Source organism: Cavia porcellus, unplaced genomic scaffold, assembly GCF_034190915.1.
Source record: "Cavia porcellus strain 051 isolate PalLab524CR breed Dunkin Hartley unplaced genomic scaffold, mCavPor4.1 scaffold_13, whole genome shotgun sequence".
NCBI classification, from domain to species: domain Eukaryota; kingdom Metazoa; phylum Chordata; class Mammalia; order Rodentia; family Caviidae; genus Cavia; species Cavia porcellus.
In genome coordinates, this window is record NW_026947496.1 from 71,503,396 (window position 1) to 71,525,655 (window position 22,260).

The following is a 22,260-nucleotide window of genomic DNA, read 5'->3' on the forward strand; positions in this document are numbered from 1 at the left end:
AACTTGATTTGAAACTCTGTATAGCTCTCACCATCTTGTTTTGACTGATTCTCCTCTATTCTGTTATGTTAGATAGTACCAAGTTTGAAAGTCTAGGCAGCAACTATGAAGACAATAAGATCCATTGTGACGCCCATTCTGGTTGACTATTATCTTCTTTTAAAGTCCTCTAATGTCTCCAATGTTTTGGTTTTTATTGGTCTTATTCTTTACTGTTTTGTTCAGTTTTATTATAACTGATGATATAGGCAATTCTTTTTAAGATAACAGGAGGCATTATAGTAACCATGGTTGATCATCTTGTATTATGTTTTTACATTATATATTATGTCCATTCTTTTGATTTGACTGACTCTGTCCTGGTATGTCACATTTGGTTTTACTTTCTTCAAAAAAAAAGGTAATAAGAACTGTGGGAGCAATTAAACCCAAAATGTGTACTTGTCATTGTACAAAAGAAAGGAAAAGAAAGTTCTCTAAAAGATATAACTGCATATATATTTAAGTGTATAAGATAGATAACCATATTACTGAGTTTTGTTGAATTATTGAACAAAACTGTTGGCAGTCTCACTGTTTGAAAGTCCCCTCTATATGCTTTAATTTTGTAGCTTGAACAACTATTTCTAAGATGACAATATGTAATTAACTAGTGATTTCCTACTGTTTATTTTTCCTGAAATTCTATATAACTTGTACCCTTTTTCTGTTTTTTTTTTCTTTTTTTTGCCTTAAATAAAATTTTTTAAAAAATTAAAGGAGAAACAAGATGCTTACATGACAAAGGAACTGGGGGAGTTCATAACCACCAGTTCAACCCTATAAAAAATACTGAACAACATTCTAGAGAGAGAAAAAAGACCATGGTTTCAGGAACAACGGCAAAGGGGGCTCACTGAATGGGGCAGACAGTGGAATGAAAAGGAAAAGCAGACAACCAACGGCAGAAAAATAGGATGGCAGAGATGAGGCAGAGAAGGTTGGTCATATTCACTAATATATATGGCCTCGATGCACTAATAAAAAGGAACGCAGGCAGAGTGGGTTAGGAGATAGGGTCCATCAACATGCTTTATAGGAGAAATATATTTAACCTGAAACAAGGTTTATAGACTGAAAGTCAAAGATGAGAAAATAATGCTTTGTGTGACAGGGAACCAGAAGAAAGTGGGGGTAGTTTGCCCTTCAGCTGCAGATTGGTAGGAGAGATTATACACTATTATACAATAGAGAACTACTCAGCTAAAAGGAAGGAAAACCTTGAGGCTCTTGTAGGTAAATGGATACAATTGAGGTCATGCTGGAGGTAAAAAGGTTCAAATCCAACTAGGTAAATAGTAGATTGCCTCCCTGATCTAAAAACTAAAGGAGTTAGTAGAAAACAAAATATACAGTGTACCCTGTGAAAGTGAAAGGGGAGGAATCATCTAAAAAAAGGAAGGCAATGGCATTGTTAATCCTGTGTCATGATTTGAAACCCATATTGTTTTCAGCATTCTGTTTAGTTTGGATATATTTTGTTCCAGTTTGTCTACTTGTACTAGATTTGATGGCATGGATAGCTATTCCAAAGATAGCAGGATATACTATGGTAACCATTTTTTATTTCCTATTAACTTAATTCATAGCCCTGTATTGCTTTCACTGTCTCATTTGACTGATTTTCATTTAAATCTGTTTTGTTTGATCGCTGTCTTGCTTTGACTGATATTATTCAAATGTGTTATGTTTGATGGTATCAAGTCTGAGGGTATAGGCAACTAATCTGAAGACAATACGATTCACTTTGATTCCCATTCTGGTTTGACTGTTATCTTCTTTTTTTGAAGTCCTGTAATGTCTCCAATGTTTTGTTTTAATTGATTTTGTTCTGTGCTGCTATGTTCAACTTTATTATGCCTGATGATAGAGGCAATTCTACTGAAGATAACAAGAGATATTACGGTGACCAATGTGGATCACTTCTTATTTTGGTTTTAAGTCATGTACTATGTCCATCCTTTTGTTTTGACTGACCTCTTCCCTCATCTGGTTTTATTCTCTCCAAAGTAAAAAAAAGAATAATTCTAGCTAATAAGTGCAAGAGGAGTTATTGAGTTATAAAATTAACGTTTTTTAGCCCATTGATACAAGGGATTTTTAAAGTGATTTTTCACTGGCCACTAAAAACATTAGGGAAAATGATGATGGGTCAGAATATGTACGTAGAAGTCAGCTTCACTACACCAAAGCCCACTAACCAATCTTACTATCACTGAAAGTGAGGCTGCTAAACATTATGTATCTTTCTATGAGATGCATTACCAGAAAACAAATTTCCTAAAACAGCTAATTGAATCTAATCAAGCCTGTCCATTTTACTATCAAAATTCAGAGCATAGAAAAAAATCTTTTAATTACTGTAAGGATATAGTGAGCCAAATCCAGAATGTTGAAAATAACACTACAACAATTACCAAACTTGTATAATAAAGAAATGACATGAACTGGACATGGTAGCATACAACTGCAATCCCAGCACTTGGTAGGCAGAGGCAGGAGGAGCACTTCGAGTTTGAGGGAATCCTGGACCACTTAGTGAGTTCAAGGCCAGCCTGAGATTCTGTCTCAACCTCTCCTAAAGTATTAAATTAATAATAATGAAATGGCATGAATAAGAGGGAAAGGAGGTTTAATTATCCTGGAGAGTTTAATCAGTTTGAGAATGAAAAATTAAGATGAGTCACATGACAGTACATGCCTATAATCCAGCTGTTTAGCAGACTGAAGCAGGAGGATTCCAACTTTGAAAAGAGTGGGGAGGGAAAAGAAGTAATCCCCTTTATTTGAAACTCTAGGATCTAACCAAAAACTCAGGGTTATCAAAGGCGTGCCCAGTGAAAGATAAAGGTCACCCAAATTCAGCAACAAGGTAGACACCAGTGGTATGCACTATAATCTTAGCTTTTCAGGAGACTAAGGCAGGAAGCCTACAAATATGGAACAAACCTAGGCAACTCAGTGAGACCCTGACACATACAAAACAATGAGTGACCAAAAAGTTGTTTAACTGCCTATCATTTCCCACTGCTTAGTAGCTGTGGGATTATACCCCACATTCTTGGTGCCAGGAAAGAGAATATGAACCTTCTTTTGATCTTGCTAGTGGCTGCCTGAACAACTGGTATAAAAACTAACCTTTGTTTCACTTCTTCTCAGGCGAAGGTGACTTACAGTGTGACATATATTTCCCTTAGCCACTGAGACAAGGAAGACTAGACAAGACTAGCATTAGAGACACTTGTTAACAGGAGGCCAAGGAGGAAGATCCTTGGTGAAATAAAGATTTTGAAGGACAGCCATATAACCTAGAACATTCACCTGACTGAACCATAAGGCTGGGACCAATGACTGGTCTTTGGGTTTCATACAAGAGGTGGAGGCTAATGCAGAGTTGTAAGTGCCCTGGCATAATGTTGAGTGAATACCTCAGCTCAAAGACTAATCTGCAGAGACTGGCAGGATTATTGTCAGGTTTTGGCACCAGGCATTTAAGAACATTCCTGCCAGGTCACTGGCAGGTTGCTGAGATAACAGACTTCATTGATCACATTGCATATGCAAAAATCTCAGTGATCAAATTCTTAGAAGAAAACATAGGTATAAATCTCAGTTACTTTAGATTTGGCAGCGAATTGTTAGACATGATAGCAAAGCATTAATGAAAAATAAGCTGATTAGACTTCATTAAAATTAATAACTTTAGGGCTGAGAATGTAGCTCTGTGGTAGAGTCCTTGCCTGTAATGCACCAGACCTATAGTACAATCCCCAGCAACAAATAATAAGTACAAGGGTGATTGGAGGTGTTTTTTTTATTTATAAAAATATAACTAAGTAGATATGGAGGTTGTAAATATACTAAATGCTACTGAACTGGACACCTTAGAATAGCTACATTTTTCTGTAAATTTCATCTCAGTTTAAAAAATTAACTGAAACTGGATCACAGACTTCAATGTAAAATCTATACTTCAAGCCAGATGTGGTAGTGCACACTTATAATCCCAGCACTTGGGAGGCTAAGGCAGGAGGCCAAGGCAAGATTACCATAAGTTCTGGGCCAGCCTGAACTACATAGCAAGACTCTGTTTTTAAAAAAAAGAAAAAAGAAAAAAAACCCTATGCTTCAAAGACAGTACAGAAATGTATCTATGTCACCTTGGTTAAGCAGTGTGGTCTCTGAAGGAAATACACTAAAAGCACAATTGCCACAAAAGAATAAAAACGTAAGTTGGACATCATCAGACCTGAAAACTTTTTGCTTTAAGGAAGTAAAAGATACAACTCCCACAATAAGAGAAAAATTTTGTAACTCACAAAAGGGACTTACATCTTTTAACATATAAAGAAGTCGTACAATTCAGTAATAGAAAGGAAAATAACCAATTAAGAAATGGACAGAGGATCTTATACTGGGCTGAATGGTAACCCTAAAAATAGTCTCACTCTCTGGAGTCCATAAATATTGCTTTATTTGGATAAAGGGTCTTCACAGATGAGGTTTTAAAGTTAAAGACCTTGAGATGAGGAAACACTCCCGTGTTGTCCTGGCGATCCATAAATGGCTGTTATAAATAAGTGTCCATTATAAGGGAGAGATAGAAGATTTCACACCACAGACACACGTGCATTCACACACAGAGTAAGTTATGTGTAAGTGGAGACAAAGGTTGGCATGACTCAGCCATAAGCAACAGTGGTTTTCGGTTTATAGTGATTGTTATAACAGCAGTGGAAAATTAATGCAAATTTTGATTAGACATTTCTCAGGTCAGCCTTCTGAATCTGGCTTTGATAGCATACCACGCTTAAAGCTCTGCAGGGTTTGCAATGGCAGAGCGAGCCCATGTACTCTGCTGTGGTTCTCTCAGGTGGCCCTCTCCCTGCCTTTCCCTCTTATTTCCTGTGCTCCTGCAGAATGAAGTTTTTCACTTGTAGGTCTCACTGTGGGATCATTGCATACATACGTCACTCTGGAACACTCATCCGCATCCCACTTTGTCTTAGTTTATTCTTTTTTTCTTTTTTTTGTCTTTTTCCTTATCGGTACCGGGGATCGAACTCACAACTGCCTGCTTGCAAGGCAGGCGCTTATGCCGCTGAGCTAAATCCCCAGCCCCCTTAGTTTATTCTTACCATTCTGTTTCTCATGTAACCTTTTTGCTGCAGAATACTTTCTGCCAGTCATATTTCTGTCCTACTCCCTCGTGGCTATGCGGTTCCATAAGTGTTCTGTTAGTGTGTATCTTGCTGAACACTACATTTTTTTACTTGGCTTCTTCTTGTCACACATCTGTCATTAAATACTTCAACACTGAGTGCAGTATTCTTTTGTTCTTTCCTTTTTGAGACAGGGTCTCACTCTGCAGTTCAGGCAGGCCTTGAGCTCACTTTGTGGCCCAGGCTGGTCTCAAACTCACAACACTCCATCTGCCTCAGCTTCCTGAGTGCTGGCATTACCGACTTGTGCCACCACACCTGACTGAGTGCAGTATTCTTTGAAGTGTTATTGTAATAGGAAAAAAGGTAGCAAGAGGGAGGTTGTTGGGGGAAGGGACAAACTGAAAACAAACACTAGGGTTGAAAGGATAGCTCAACCTGAGAGCACTTCCCTATTATGAATTAGGCCCTAACTCCTTACCAGGAGATTGGCAGCACCTCAAGACAAATTAATTTACAAGCCTATGAAATAGTTAAATAGGATATATTCTCTAAATAACTACTATGAAGACAGCAACATACAATGTGTTAATTATTATAACTCTCCTAACCAATTTTGAAACTATTTCATTGGGGTTTTTTTCTCTTTAACATAAAAAAATTAGGATGTATGCTAATGGGTACTTTATATCACTGTTACAAAGGCACTGTAAAATTAATGTATATTAGGATGAGAAATACAATGTACAGTTTGATAGAATGTTTATTATGAAGAATATATATTGTAGCTATCGATATTTTAATGTTTCTGCCTTTTTTAAAAAGATAAAATGATCAGGAGTTTAGAAAAGACAAACTGTTTGCTCCCAGGTGAAATACACATATAGCTTCAGATAATTGATTCAGAGATACTTTTATGACCTGAGTGTGAAAGCACACCTACTACTTGATGCCATCTACTTGGGAGACTGAGGCAGGAAGATCTTCAGCCCAAAGTCAAGCTAGGCGATTTGGCAAAACATCTCAAAATAAAATATTTAAAGGGACTTCATTGAGATTTTGCCTGGCATCACAAGGACCAGTCTCTGGTACCCAAAACAAAACAAAAATTCAAGAATCAGATTTCAAAACAAAAGTATAGCTTATATTAAGAAAGTATCAATAAAGAGCTAATAGGGCTGGGGATTTAGATCTCTAGTACCAATAAAAAAAAAAAAGAAAGAGCTAATAGGGTGAAGCAGATTAGTGTGCATTGTTAGTGGGAAAAGAAAAGGGTGTCCCTATACCTGCAAAGGTTGATAACATCAACAGAGTCTATGAAATCTTGTTTTTGAGTTGCTTCTTCTGTCTGTGTTAAAAAGGTAGTTTTCTCAGATCCCTCAGAAGTACTAACAATGGACTTTTTTCCTAGGGTTATGATAACTCAGAGAGCAGTGTGCGGAAAGCTTGTGTCTTCTGCCTAGTAGCTATTCATACGGTAATTGGCGATGAACTGAAACCACATCTTAGCCAGCTCACTGGCAGCAAAGTAAGTAGTGCTGCATCGTGTTCAAGACGGTAACCACAAAACCTGGCGTCCCGGCTGCCCGGGACCTAGAGCAAAAGAGTCGCTAGGGTAGGCCAGCCTTGGCCACTTGGGGAAACCCTGTTCAAAATAAAAAAGAAAGAGCGTGGGGATATAGCTCAGTGGTCGAGCGCCCTGGATTCAGTTCTTAATACTGGAGGGAGAGAGACTGAGACAGAAGCATGGTGCGTATGAAAGGGTAAATTGATTATTCAGCTTTAATGAGTCAGACTTTGAGCCTTTCAGCATCTGCTTATTCCTTATTCTTCCTAATACCCTTATTTCCCTATTTCTACTGATATCTGTTACTTGGGTAAAGTCGCAGCTTGGTAAGGTGGTTAGTAGAAAATGACAACAGCTTCTGGTTATCCGTACCAGCTGATTCCTCTGCCACTGCCACACCTAAACCTTTACTTCTGAGGACTATTTCCTGAAGAATAGATTATTAGTTACTTGTTTGTGAATTACTGTGTATCTCTCAAACTGCAGGACACTTGAATTTTTATTGCTTTTTAAGAACTATGATAAATATTTTTTCCTCTTGACTATGTAAACATCCCTCATTTAATGACTGAGTTCCAATCCCATGATTAGGTAGTTAATTGACATGGTCACTGAATGAATAATTGAGTACAGTTATGTACATTACAGTATTCAGAACAAAGAAATGATTCCTTGATAACTTTGCTTTTATTTTCATAACTCCTACATGGATACTAATAACGACCTAAAACTACAGTCCAGTACTATACAGCATAATCAGCAAAAATTATAGTACTAAATAAATGAAGTGCACTGTACAGAAAAGAGACATTAGCTGGGCGTGATCCCAGCACTCAGGAGGGTGAGGCAGGAGGATCATTGCAAGTTCGAGACCAGCTAGGCTACAAAGTGAGCTCAAGGCCAGCCTGAACTGCAGAGTGAGACCCTGTCTCAAAAGACAAAAATAAAAATAAATATAAAAAAATAAAAGAGACATTGAGCCTCTGTGAACAAAATATACAGAACTCTACCCAAAAAAAAAAGATGGGCTGTAAGTCCAAATGTCATGCCTCAGTTTTAAATCTGAGCAGTATTTAACCAGGTAAGTCCTTAAATTAGGAATATCTGTGTCACTGCAGTATTTTTATCAGTAATAGCTTGGGCATTATAATAACCTCCTGCCTAAAAATGTATCCTTTTTTAAATTTTGTATTTACTTATGTTTGGAATCAAAATCTTACTACATAGTTCAGGGTGGCCTCGAAGTTATAACAACCTTACTGCCTCAGCCTCCCAAGTGCCAGGATTAAAGCATGGGCCATCACATCTAGCTAAGGTGTATCTTTCAAACCCCACACACATGTATATAATTTTTCATGGCCATCTTATAATTTTGAACAGCTTGCTTATGTTACCTGTGTTTGGCTTGACTCCACAGATGAAGCTACTGAATCTTTACATCAAACGTGCACAGACAGGTTCTGGAGGAGCTGATCTCACTACTGATGTTTCTGGACAAAGTTAGTGAAGCTCACTGTACTGAACCAGGCCTCTCAAAAAAAGGACAGACAGACCACCCTCATCAATGAAGAGAAATTCTCAAGTACATTTTGGAACTTAATCATTGTTTTCCACTTTTGATTTTTTGTTTTGTATTTTCCATAATAGAGGGCTATCCTTAGCCTGCATGTAACTTTGATGATAGTTATTCCAAATTCAAGAAGCAGTATTACCATTAATTGGTCACAACAAAGTAATTTTTTAATCCAATTCATCATTTCATATGTTTGTACTTTGTCTTCCCATTAACCTTTGCCAGTGTTATGATTGTACAAATTTTTTAAGTGCTGGTTAAACAGGAATGCTTAAAGCTTTAAAAATTTAGCAGTCTAAAACATTTTTTGCCTCTGTTCAATTGCAGAATAATATTTTTATTGCTACTTTGAGTTTTGTTCTGTATCATGTCCTATGCTAGAAATACTGAAAATGATGTGAAATAAGGCAGGACTAATTTTAACTGCAGCCAGCTTTGTTACTGTGATGGTGATACATGTCATTAGTGTGACTTCTTTGAGGTGATCAGTAGTTTGAAAACTAAGACTTCAAAGAGAAATGTTACAGAATCAGCCAGTTCTACAAAACTGATCATTGTTTGTTGGTTATCAGTCTTGCCATCTTTATTTAAAACCATGTCCCTTCTATGACCCCTTAAGAAAGCTGCACCAAATCATCTGCCTGTTTTTTTCTTGATACTATTAATAAAGAAGGTTTCATTGCAGGGTCTCTTGGTTTATGTTTGTTGTGAATGATGCTTTTTTGTATTTATTAATATCAAATTCACTTATGAATAAACTTGATAATGGAAGCAGACAAAAAATCAAGTGCATGTGTGTCCTTGACTATCTTCTGTTTCTTTTTTTTATTTATTTAAAGAGGAAAAAAAAAAGCAGTAAAAGGGTACAAGTAATACAGAATTTCAAGAAAAAAAATAACAGTAAGAAATCATTAGTTAATAGATTACATATTGTCATCTTAGAAACAGTTGTCCAAATTACAAAATTAAAGCATACAAAGTGGACATTCATACAGTGAGATTGCAGACAGTTCTGTTCAAACATCCAACAAAAACTCAGTAATACGGTTTTATCTTCTATTTCTTAATAACTAATTATGAGACCAGGAGCCAGCCAGCCCCTTTTCTTTAAATGGTGAAACCTGGTTTCCTTTGACCAGGAAATTGTCTTACTTGAAGCATTGATCCTGAGAGAGAGAGAAGATGGTGCCAAGGCTGTCTTGTATAATAGGCTCAAATCCTCTACCTCTTCAGGACTGATAACTTTTTACTGAGCTGCTGCCTGTAGTGACTTTTGGAAAACAAAGGGTGATTTTTTTATTACTTCTAAACAAATTTTTGTAATTACCTTTTGCTAAACCTGTTCTTTTCACATGCAGCCAACCTTCACAATTACCAGTTTGAGTTAAAGGCCAAATTAGATCATTTAGAATGAGAGTACTAATGATTTCTCATCTTAACTTTTTTTTTTTTGTCTTTTTTGGTACCAGGGATCGAACTCACGACTGCCTGCTTGCAAGGCAGGCGCTTATGCTGCTGAGCTAAATCCCCAGCCCCAACTTTTTTTTTTGATCCTAACATAAAGTGAATTTGACTGGAAAGGCAAATGGCTATTAGTGAAGCAATCTGCTGTTATTACAAAATTATCTGTACTTTCTTTGTTTAATTAAAAAGATGTAGGAATGTATGTAAAGAATTTAAGATGAGTACTGAATGGATGATTTGTCATAGGCTTTCTCCTTTGTTTCTGTTCTAGCAGCAAGAAAATAGTTTATAACCTCTTCCCTTTACCTGTAACAATTTTATTTTTTACTGTTAATGACATTGTGTATTTATAGTTCTATGCTTACTGTTGTGCATATACTGGCAATAAAACTGTACATAACATTACTTGAAAACATTAATGTATATCAACTGTCTTTCTGTCTCCCTGTGTAACAAGTCACTCAAATAGGTTGTGGGAGTTTTTAACTTTAAAAGAAAGGTCTGTGCCTATGATGAGCTCAGTATTTTAAGTTCATCTAAGGAAAAGAGATTAGGAATAATAACCAAACCCAGACTACACAGCTAGTTATTTGTGTATTTATATACTAAAGCTGCTCTTTAGAAAGAAAAGGATTTTTTTTTTTTAAGAGACATGGTTTCTCTAGTTCAGGCTGACCTTGAACTCACTGTATTGCCCAGGCTGGCCTCAAATTTGTGGTGATCCTCCTGCGTCAGCCTCCACTCCTGCATGCACCACCACTCCTGACTCCGGGAAAGGCATTTTTAAACATCTAAGTCCTTTAGTAAGTTTACTGGTAATTTAGATAAACATAATGATTGCATCATAGAGAATTTATACCTGCACGTGGCATATCCCGGTCCCTCTGTTTCCCTGTCCCCTGCCCTCTCCAACCCCTAACCCCTCCTTACTTACAAAGCTTTATATCATTGCATTCTTATCATTTTCCCTTTTCCCCTCCCCCCTCCTTAGTTTCCCTTTCCTTTTGAATAATTTCTTCCTATTCCACAGTACCTGTTATATATACTTTGGTCCTTATTTATTCTTTTGGTTTCTAACACCAAAGAAACAATGCACTATTTATATGTGTCAAATTTATTTCACTTAAAGAGTATGACCTCCAGGTGAATCTATTTACGTAGGAATGGCTAGGTTTATCCTTTATGACTAAGTAGTGCTCTGTTCTATTTTTAAACACCCACCTTTCTCTATCCATTCCTTAGTTAATGGGCATTTTAGTTGTTTCCAAGATTTAGCTATTACAAACTGTGCTGTTATAAACATGGGTGCATGTATGTTGGTGTGGTGTATAAGATATTTTTAATTGTCCTGGGAAGAAACCAGAAGGGGAATAGCTGGGTTAAATGAGACCTCTAATCCTAGTTGAGGAACCTCCACACTGATTTCCACTGTGGTTGCACTGGTCTACATTCCCACCAAGAGTAGAGAAGGATTCCTTTTTCCCTACTGCCCCACCAGCATTTGTTATTGGTTGATTTCTTAATAGTTGTTCTTTCTGGAGGGCTAGGGATTTAGCTCAACAGCGTATGTGCCTGCCTTGCAAGCACACAGTGGTGAGTTCAATCCCTGGTGTAAAAAAAGAATTTGAAATAGTTGTTCTTTCTGGGGTGAGGTGGAATCTCAGGGTTGTTTTTTCATCTCTCAATATTTTTGGGGGGCGAGATGTGTGGTACCAGGAGTCAAGCTTACAACCTCACGCTTGTCAGGTACTATGCTGCTGAGCTATATCCCCAGCCCTTTTTTATTCCACCCTTGATTTTTTTCAGATGGGGTCTCATTGTGTAGTTCGGTCTGTCTGGTCTTGAACAGTCACTATACCCGAGGTTGGCCTCAAACACAGCAGTTTTCCTGCCTCAACCTCCAAAATGCTGAGATGACAGGCGCACCACCATGCCCAGCTTTGCATCTCTCAGCTGGATGGTGAACATTTCTTCATATATTTATTTCCCATTTGTGTTTCTTCCTCTGAGAAGTGTGTATTCATCTCAAATGCCATATTTTAGATTAGGTCTTTACTGTCGAGAAAGTCTAATTTTGTTCAATTCTTTGTATGTTCTGAATATTAGTGCTATGTCTGAGGGACAACTGTCTATAAATTTTTCCCACTCTGTGTTGTGTTGGTTATTTTTTTTCTCATTGTTGGGACAAAATATGTGACACCTAAAATTAAGGGAGGAAAGATTTATTTAGCTCACAGTTGGTGGAGGTATGAGTCCGTAATTAGCATGGCACAGGGCCAGTAGTTCATGGCAGCAGAAAATAACCAAAACAACAAGAGCAAAAGAGGAGCGAGAACAAGCCTTCCATCCTGTATGTTGTATGCAGGCTCCCCGTCCCAGGGTGGATAGAGCGCTCAACATCCATAATCCAGCACTGGACCACGAATCAATCACAAACTAGAAGCCCACTCCTATGACTGCATGAGGCTTTGGTGGACATACATAGACACAAACCATAACAGGTTGTCTTTTCAATCTATTAATTTCTTTTGCTATGTGAGAGCTTTTCAATAGAATGAGATCCCAGTTGTTGATGCTTTATAGTATTTGCTGTGGAATCTGGGTTTTGTTCATGAAATCTGCCTATATCTATGTCTTCAAGTGGTATACCTATAATCTGTTCAGCAGATTTAGTGTTTTTGTTTTAATATCTGGATCTTTGATTCACTTTGATTTTAGTGTAGAACATAGTGAGAGACAGGGGTCTAGTTTCAGTCTTTGGCATGTGGAAAGCTAGTGTCTCCAACACCATTTATTAAAGAGACTATCTTCCAGTAAACATGCTTGGCCCTTTTTTCAACAATAAGGTGGCTGAGTGTGTTTGGAGTTGTGTCTACATCTTCTGTTCCACTGGTCCTCGGGTTTGTTTTTTTTGCCAGTGCCATGTTGATTTTACCACAGTAGCTTTATAGTGTAATTTCAGGTCAGGAACTGTGATGCTCCATCTCTTGCTTTTATTGCTTTTGCTATTCTAGGTCTCTTGTAGTTCCAGGTGAATTTTAGGAATGTTTCCTCTAGTTCTATGAGGTACGCTAATGATATTTTGATTGGAATCGTATTAAATCTGTATAGCAGTTTTCAGAGCATTTTTAATATGTTGGTTTTTTTCTACCCAGGAGCAAGGGATATTTTCTGTTATCCTCTTCAGTCTCCTTTTACAGAGTACTACAATTTTCATTGTATAGAACTTTTTCTTCTTTTATTGACTCCTAGGTGCTTCTTTTACTTTTTTTATTATGTAAGGTTGTCATTTCCCTAATTTCTCTGTTGATGCATTTGTTTATGTATAGGAATGCTAATGATTGTTGACTTCGTATCCAGCTATGCTACTGAATTTGGTTATTAAATCTAGAAGTTTTTGATGGAGTTTTTGGGGTCTTCTATGTAAAGCATCATGTCATGAAAATAATAATAATAATTTCATTTCTCCTTTTCCTATTCCTTATTTTTTTATTTTTTTCTCTTATTATTCTGACTGTAAGTCTCAGGAGACAGCACAGGCTTGAAATCACAGAGAAATTTTCCTCTCTTTTATTCTTTTTTTTTTTTCTCTTTTCTTTGCTTTTGGGTTTTGTTGTTCTTTTAATTGATTTGTTTTTTCATGAGTGTGAATATTATTTTTAGCGTTGCTTTTGTTCTGATTTGCTCTTGTTTTTCCTTCTTTACCTCCTGTCTTCTCCAGTTTCCTGAGGCTTGGGTAATAGGCCTTTGTCCTTAGGCCTTGTCTCTAACCTCTTTCTCTTTTATTTCTCTATTTTTTCCTCATCCACTTTAAATTTTCTCTCTTGAGGGTAAAATAACTGTCTAGTATATATTTACAGTATATAATTTTCTGTCATGTCATAGATAGATAGATAGACAGTTTTTTTTGCGACTTTTTTTTTTTTTTTTGGTATGTAGTACAGACTGGCCTTGGACTCACTTAAATAGCCTAGGCTCACTTAAACTCATGGTGATCCTCCTGCCTCAGTGTCCCAAGTGCTGAGATTACAGGCATGTACCACCACACCTAGTTCTGATAAGTTAGACTTTGTATCACTATAAATCTTGTACCCATTGTTAAAGGTAGAAAACTAATAGTTATCATAATTTGTCAATTTCTAGACTGGGCTTGATGCTGTTGTTGTTACTGATTATATTGCTTTAGCCAACGTGACATAGATGTGATCAATTGATTTTCCTTGTAGGCCAATACCTAGATTACCTGAGGGTCATAAACAATATTATAATCCAGTACCAAAAAACTAGGTGCTAGGTCAAATAGGCAGTAACCTTTCATCCTTAATAAATTGAAGAGGCAGGACATTCAAACAGACTCAAAAGCCAAAAGCCAGCTATGTCTAGAAGACATCTCTGAAAAGTAATTATTTCCTAAAATGCTCTCAATAGTAGTAAGAAAGCTACCTATCATTAGCAATTTACAAGTCTCAAGGCAGAAAACAAGCAAATAATAGAAGATTAGAAATGTGGAACCAAGGTAAAAATCATAATTCCCAACTTGCCCAAGGCAAATCCAGGAGGCAGTGAGGTAAGAAAAATTAAAAACTGCCTTGCTAAATGTAATGAAACATGGCAGCAGAAGTAACAAAACAGATCAACAAAATCTCTTGACAAAAACCAAACAGATATAACAAAAAAATGGCAACCATAATGAATGAAATGATTAATGAATCTAAAGTGGATACAAATAAAAAATAGAGACATTTAGGAAAGACATAGAAAACATGAATGCCTAACATAGAAAAGAATTGGATTTCACAAAACAGGTTCAAATAGAAATCCAGGAGATTAAAAATTCTAACAGTATATGCAGCAGAACCAACTAATACGAAGACAGAATATCAGATGCAGCAGACAAAGTTGTAGCTGGCAATCAAATAAAAGATCTCTTAAAATACGAAGGAAACAAAAAAATCAATCCAACAGCTGCTAGACGGTGCAAAGACAGCTAATATAAGATTAACTGGAATCAATGAAGAATCAAGAGATGGCACAAAGGACATAAAAACCTGTTCACAGAAGCAATAGCATAAAATTTTCTAAGCATGGAAAAAGAACTTGAGATACAGATAAATGAGTCATATAGAACTCCAAATAGTCATGATCAGAAGAAAAACTGCACCAAGAGTATAGAAGTCAACATTCCAGAAATTCAACACAAGAACAAAATAGTAAAACTGTAAGAGAAAAGAGACACATCACCTATAAAGGAAAACCCATCAGAATCACAGAAGACTTCTCAATAAAACCCTTAAACCTAAAGAAATTCATGATTACCAAACAAAACAGCACTCTAAAAAGTTCTGAAGGGGCTAGTGTGGTGGTGCATGCCTGTAATCTCAGCACTCAGGAGGCTGAGGCAGGAGGAGTGCCAGGAGTTTAAGGCCAGCCTGGGATACATAGTAAATTCAGGATCAGCCTGAAGCACCTAGTGAGATCTTGTGTCAAAAATAAAAACAAACAAACAAAAATGTTATGCAAGATATTCTATAAAAAGATAGCAATCCCAAGAATCCTAATATAATGAATCCACCAGGCAAAGCAAGCAACTTTTTTTCCTTTTTTTTTTTTTAATCTTTTTATTGGTACCGGGGATTGAACTCACAACTGCCTGCTTGCAAGGCAGGTGCTGATGTCACTGCGCTAAATCCCCAGCCCCAAAGCAAGCAGTTTTTAAAAAAGTCAAGAAAAAAAATTAACAACAGGAAAATATATACAGAAAATAAAACTCAATAAATATCAACAATTGAGACAACAATCAATGTCTAAATTCACCAATTGAAACAAGATGCAACAATATTCTGCATCAAGAAACATATTTAAGGGGCTGGGGATTTAGCTCAGCGGCATAAGCACCTGCCTTGCAAGCAGGCAGTCGTGAGTTCAATCCCCGGTACCGTTAAAAAGTTAAAAAAAAAAAAAGAAAAGAAAAGAAAAGAAACGTATTTAAGAGTGTGAAGGCGGCCGAGGCGGGTGTCTGAGTTAAGATGAGACTTCTGCTGCTGTTTCTGCTGCTGGCATCAGCAGTGGTCCAGAGCAAGGCCTCGGCCAATCTGGGCGGTGTGCCCAGCAAGAGATTGAAGATGCATTACTCCACAGGGTTGGTGCTTATGTTCCAGATTTGTGTTTCTTGAGGATATAGGCAGGTGCTTGAGGAGTACATGAGGGTTATTAGCCACCAGTACCAAGACATCCAAATTGAAGGAGAGAATTACCTTCCTCAACCAATTTATAGACACTTAGCATCTTTCCTGTCAATCTTCAAACTAGTATTAATAGTCTTAATAATTGTTGGAAAGGATCCTCTTGCTTTCTTTAGCATGAAAGCTCCTAGCATCTGGCTGTGGGGCAAGAAAATAAGGTCTACATGATTGAGAACCAGTGTATGTCAAAAGCTGATTTGAGATAACTTTATTTATTTATTTTTTATTTTATTTTATTTTTTTGTCTTTTTCCTTTTTTATCGGTACTGGGGATCAAACCCACGACTGCCTGCTTGCAAGGCAGGCACTTATGCCGCTGAGCTAAATCCCCAGCCCCAATTTGAGATAACTTTAAATTTGGTACCTGTGTGGTCTAAGCTGGAGTCTGGTCATCTTCCATCCATGCAACAACTTGTTCAAGTTCTTGACAATGAAATGAAGCTCAATGTGCATATGGATTCAATCCCACATCATCAAGCATAGCCCCACCTAACAGCACCGAAAACTCTTTTACATTAAGGAATTTTTGCAAGAGCAGCGTGACTGACATTATGAAGGCCTGTCCTGAAACCAGCAAGCTGTTAGTACAGACCAGACGCTTTTTTGGCAGGATGATTGTACCTCTTGGAAAACCTCAATGCAAGATAGTTTTTCAGTGCTGGCACATTTTGGAATTCTGCACATTCGTGGAGTGCAATAATACTGTGTATCCCCACCCTACCCCCATTTAACTAGTTAATTTTTTAATGTAGGCATTATTGCTACTTATAACTTTTCCTCATATTTGAAAAAGTAGAAATTGAGTTACTGATTGTTTTTTTTTCTCAAGATGTCTTTTAAGTCCGTTGTGCTTTTTAAAATTACTTTCTGTTTTTTTTATAGTTTAAAGTTAGTCTTTTAGGAAATACAACTGAATTTCCCAAATACTTTGCCAAGCTGATGAGACACCTCAAATTTGGCCATGTTCAGCTTATGTAGTTGTCAAAATATTGCTAGTTATGAACAGTGCATTATATAAGATTATTGGGGGGATCCAATATCCGGAGTACTCCACCAATTTGTGTGTATGCATGTGTGATACCAGAGAACTACTACAAAACCAACTGCTTTTTAAATCCTATTGTGTAGTTCATGTGTCTTGCCTTGACCAATCCAATGAGTTGACTTAACTGGGCTACTTATCTAAATAAAAAACTAAGCAGATGTGAGTTTAAAAAAAAAGAAACATATTTAACTCAAAAGGTAATTTATAGACTGAAAGTCAAAGGTTGGAAAACAATACTGGAAACTGGAAAAAAGCAGGGATAGCCATTCTATTTGCAGACGAAGTAGACTTCAAGCCAAGATGCATCAGAAGAGACAAAGAAGGTCACTACATACATGGTAAGGAAATGATCCAAGAGAAAAAGATAACAACCATAAATATACATGCATCAAATACTGGCACACCCAGATATATACAACAAACACTAATGGACATGAAAAATCAGGTAAGCACTAATACAATTGTAATAGGGGACTTCAATACCTTCAACCTACTATCACAGACAGTACAACTAAATTTTTAAAAAAATCAATAAAGAACTGTCAGAGCTGGATCAAACACTGAAAAAAATGTACGTAGAGATACCTATAGAGTGTTTTGCTCAACAACAGAATATACATTCTTCTCAGTACATGGGATGTTCTACAAAATAGAGCACATATTAGCTGATAGAACATGCAAAGGAATTGCAATTATCCTATGCATATTATTAAATCATAGTGCAATGAAATTGGAAATCAGTAGCAAAAGAAATCACAAAAGCTACATAAACACATGGACATTAAAAAACACCATCCTGAGCAATAAATGGGTCCTGGATGAAATTAAAGAAGAAATTGGACAATTTCTACAATTAAATGATAACAGCAGTATAACATACTGGTTATAGTGGCAATGAAAGCAGTCTATGAAGGAAATTTATAGTGGCAAAATTCCCACATCAGAAAAACAAAGTAAACTGAGGTAAATTAGCTCACTAGAGCTAATTAGCTCATTAGAACTTTGTGGTTCTACAAAAAGAACAAGTTAAACCCAAAACAATGTAGGGTGGAGAAAATTATGAAGATCAAAGCAGAAATTAATACAATGAAGAATAAGAATATACACATTCAATGAATTGAAGAATGGTTCTTTGAATATATAAATATAATATTAATATTATATTAATATAAATAAAATAGACAAACCTATAGTGAACCTTATCAAGAAAGGAAGGAAGAACTCAAATTCATGCAATTAGGAATGAAAAAGGTGAAATGACAATGAATCCTGCAAAAATCTAGAAGATCATGAATACCTACTTAGAAAACCTGTATTATAGTAAGAAGGAAAACTCAGAAAAAGTAGATTCCAAAGACATATGAATTCCTAAGGCTGAATCAAGAAGACTTAAAATTTCTAAATCACCCAATATCAGTCAATGAAACTGAAGAATTAATTTTTAAAAATCTACAAACAAAGAGAAGCCCAAGTCCTGATGGGTTCACTGCTGAATTTCAGGACTGCAGAGGCCTAATGTTCTCCTGAAACTCTTTAATAAAATTGAAGGGGTAACAGTACTACCAAAGACATCACTGGAAGCCAGCATTACCCTGACACCAAAACCAGAGGAGCCAATCCAAAAGAGAACTACAGGCCAGTCTCCCAAAACATAGACACAAAAAGCCTCAATAAGATACTGGCAAACAGAAGGCAGCAAATCATCAAGAAACTTTGATGCCATGACCAAACAGGAGTCATCCCAGGGATGCACCATACACGAATGCATCATACATGAATGCAACATACATGAATCAATCAATGTTGTACACCACACTAACAGAACAAACCACAAAAAACACAGGATCATGTCAGCAGATGCAGAAAAAGCATCTGACAAAGTCCAACACTTATTTATGATTAAAAATAAAAACTCTACAGAAGATTGGAACAGAAAGTCTTTATCTCAACCTGATGTGTCATTAATGTGGCCTGGCCTCGCGCCACCAGCTGGGGCTGACGTGCCCCATCCCAGGTGAGTGCCAGGCCCGTGCTCCCTGTCCCCATCTGCCCACTTGGGCTGCTCAGGCCCGGATGGTGCCTCCATCTTGGGAGGGAGCTGTCCTGTCCCCTCCCCCACATACACCCGCCTTTCAGCTACCACCTAGTGTGTCCAACCTCTGCCAGTGCTCCGGTCCCTCCCTGGCCTATACCACCTTGCCAAGCAATGTAGAAGCCATCAGAGATTCGTAAAGTTGTAGCAGTCTGTGTTTCATGTTTGTCACACTCAACATCTTAGCTCTCAGAGTGGACAGGATGGCAGTTACTCTGGCTTTGCTGGATAATTGCAGTCATGAGGAACTGGGAAATTCTGCTCCCATGGCAGATTTAAGAGGTAGGGGCCCTGAAATTCCTAGAGCGTTTTCCTCTTCCTAATATTAGGATTCCTATGAGCCTGTTACAGGTAGGCTTTTTTAATGAATGATTTATTTATTTATTTATTTACTGGGTCTTTTTCGTTTTTATCGGTACCAGGGATCCAACTCACGACTGCCTGCTTGCAAGGCAGGCGCTTATGCCGCTGAGCTAAATCCCCAGCCCCTACATTTAGGCTTTTGTGGGGAGCCGCTTCAGGATGCTTCAGTGGCTGGGACATCTGAGGATGTGTAAGGACACGGCCCTGCAGTGTGGCACAGGCAGCCAGCAGGTACACTGATGCATGACTTAGCACAGACAACCACACATGCGCCAGACGGTTAGGCCAGTACCTGTAAACTTTATTAACAATATACACGAGCTGGACAATAAAGATACTGTTTTGCTATTACTGGTGGTGCCTGCTCCGCATGCTTTCTTTGGGGAACTCAGCTGCCAACATATCCCACACTTGTTCTCTCCCCCACAACTCCAAAAGCTTTGTATTTCTTCGGTGAAGATCAGACCCAGGAAATTCTGACTCCTTTGGTTCTTGAGGATTCACTCAGAGCTGTGTTTCTTTACCTTGCTGATCAGTGGTGGGCTTTGATGATAGTGCAAAAGGGTCTGTTCTAGCTAGAGAAGGACTTAAGCAGGAGGGATGTGTGCTTCATTTCTTATCTGGAGTTAACAACTGCCAGATCTTGTTACCATGTCTGTAAGAAAGAAATACTGAGGCAAAGAGTGGGAGCTTCGTATGCTGGAAGACTTTGTTGCTTCCTTTACAGAAAATGTGTTTGGCTTGTGGTACCCTCTTTTATGTACACAGCTTGCAAGCAGTAAGTATGCAGGCAACCATGACCTTGCTGGGGAAGCTGAAGATTCTGGACACTGGTACTGGAGAGAAACAAAGTGACAAAGTGCTTCTCACAATGAAGTCAGAAGACCTGTGTCTGGAGAATGTGGTTTTGCAGCTGTTCCAGAATAGGAAGCAGGACCTGAAGAACTGTCGGTCTAATGAGACACAGCCAACTATTGACTCTCTGAAAGATGCTTTTATAAGCGCTCTTCCGAAGGTCTGGAAACAAAACACTTGTCTCTACTCGTACGGGGCAGTCATTTGAAGCAGCCAAAGACTGGATTTCAGGATTCTGAATTCACTAGTTCTCAAGATGAAGATGAAAATCTGCCATACTTCACCTGCAGCTTCAATAAATAAATTGGAGTCTACCAGGCACACATCAGAGAACTCAGAAGACTTCCTGGAAGAAGATTCAGAGCAGAGAGTGACTGATTTTGAGGATGAAAGCAGTGATAAAGATACATGGCCTACACCTGAATCTCAGTCATACCCACAGAAGGATGACGGTGAAGGTTGTGAACTGGAGCCTGTGAATGGTGAGATAATAGATGATAGTCTTAAAACGTCATTTGTAGCTGAAGGGGAGGACTCCAGCAGTGAAGAATTAAAAGTATAGTCTTCTAATTTCAGAGAAGACATTGCAAATAGTGTTCTGCTGGTGGAAGTCTTTAAAACCTCCCGAGATTGTGGCACTGGCTAAAACCCCACACATAGCTAATCCAGAAATGTTCATAATCCAAGGCCACTCAGATGACAAGGCACACACTGAAGAGACACTGCCCCTAGTTCCAAGAAAGAAAACACACTGGGGAATTCAGACAGTGTGGAAGATCAAGGTAACTGGTTGTCCTATATCCATGATAGCTGCATTTTCTGAAGAACCAGTCTCTGAGAACTTATCACCCAACACTACTTCATTGGTGCAAGACTATGGTGAGGAGGGGCCTGAGGCCCAGGAACCTCTGCTGCTCTTCCTCAGAGTTCTTTAATAGAGGTCGAACTGGAAGATGCACCATTTTCACAGAATGCAGGACAGAAGCCAGTCAGAGGAGCAGTCTGAAGCACCTTCAGAGCAACCCGGTCAGTTTACACAGTCCCAGAGCAGCAGCTCAGAGGAGAAGCAGCAGGAAGTGCCTGTGGGGGACAGGTGAAGCGGAGGACGGCCAGAGGGCACAAAGCACCTACTAAGAAGAAAGGTAAGCTGGCCTGAGCGAAGAAGAGATGCATGTGATAAATCCTCTGCTTTGTAATGTAATTGTTTCTTAAATATTGTAGTTAATTAACAGCATGGGGTATAAGAGAAAATTTTCCAAAATTTCTTTTTTTTTTTCACCGCTATACTAACGAGGAATTTTCCAAAATTTCAATTTGAACCTGTAAATAATGCAGTTTTTCCTTTTCTTTAGGATCTAAGATTCAACATACTTTTTAATTTTTCAGGCTTTGTGTAAATAAATTTTTAATTTTTATTTATCCTATTTCAGTTTTGGGAAACCAGATCATACTATGTTTTTTAAAGCAGGTGGAATATCTTACCATTAATATTTCAAAAATATAAATTAAACTGTGAAAGTCATTGGCTTTCTGTTACTTTTAAGGGTCACAGAAGTCTTTTGTATTAAGGATTTTAATAGTAAAACTTGCTATGGGCTCTCTCAAAACTAATCACCAGTTTTGAAAATGTAGGTACACCTAAATAGAAATGTGTCAGTAAATTATAACAATTATAATCTCAAGTAAATGAAAGCACAAAATGGAAGTTTATGGTCAAAGGTTTATGAAGATACTTTGGTTTTGGCCTCTCATGATGGACTGTCTTCTTTGAACTTCAATGTTTGTGGAAAGGCACATAAAAGTCTATCTCTAACTTTCTATCATTTACCTAACTGTAGCGTATTGGCACATTATTTAA

The 22,260-nt window shown here is 37.7% G+C and overlaps 1 protein-coding gene and 2 pseudogenes across 50 annotated transcripts in view; all 3 read left to right on the forward strand.

Annotated features, from left to right (window-relative positions):
• The window catches only part of Clasp2 (cytoplasmic linker associated protein 2), a 223,748-nt gene extending 213,528 nt beyond the window's left edge, over positions 1-10,220 (forward strand). For all 50 annotated transcript variants that reach the window (XM_063260375.1, XM_063260377.1, XM_063260379.1 and 47 more), the window contains 2 exons: positions 6,613-6,729; positions 8,186-10,220. In XM_063260375.1, the coding sequence (XP_063116445.1) occupies positions 6,613-6,729; positions 8,186-8,272 (204 nt within the window). In that variant the 3' untranslated portion in view covers positions 8,273-10,220. The remainder of the gene's footprint in view (positions 1-6,612; positions 6,730-8,185) is intronic.
• A 5,594-nt stretch (positions 10,221-15,814) lies between these two features.
• On the forward strand, positions 15,815-16,753 carry LOC100721350 (thioredoxin reductase-like selenoprotein T; annotated as a pseudogene).
• A 3,370-nt stretch (positions 16,754-20,123) lies between these two features.
• Positions 20,124-21,671, forward strand: LOC100719151 (soluble lamin-associated protein of 75 kDa-like; annotated as a pseudogene).
• Positions 21,672-22,260: the final 589 nt, after the last annotated feature.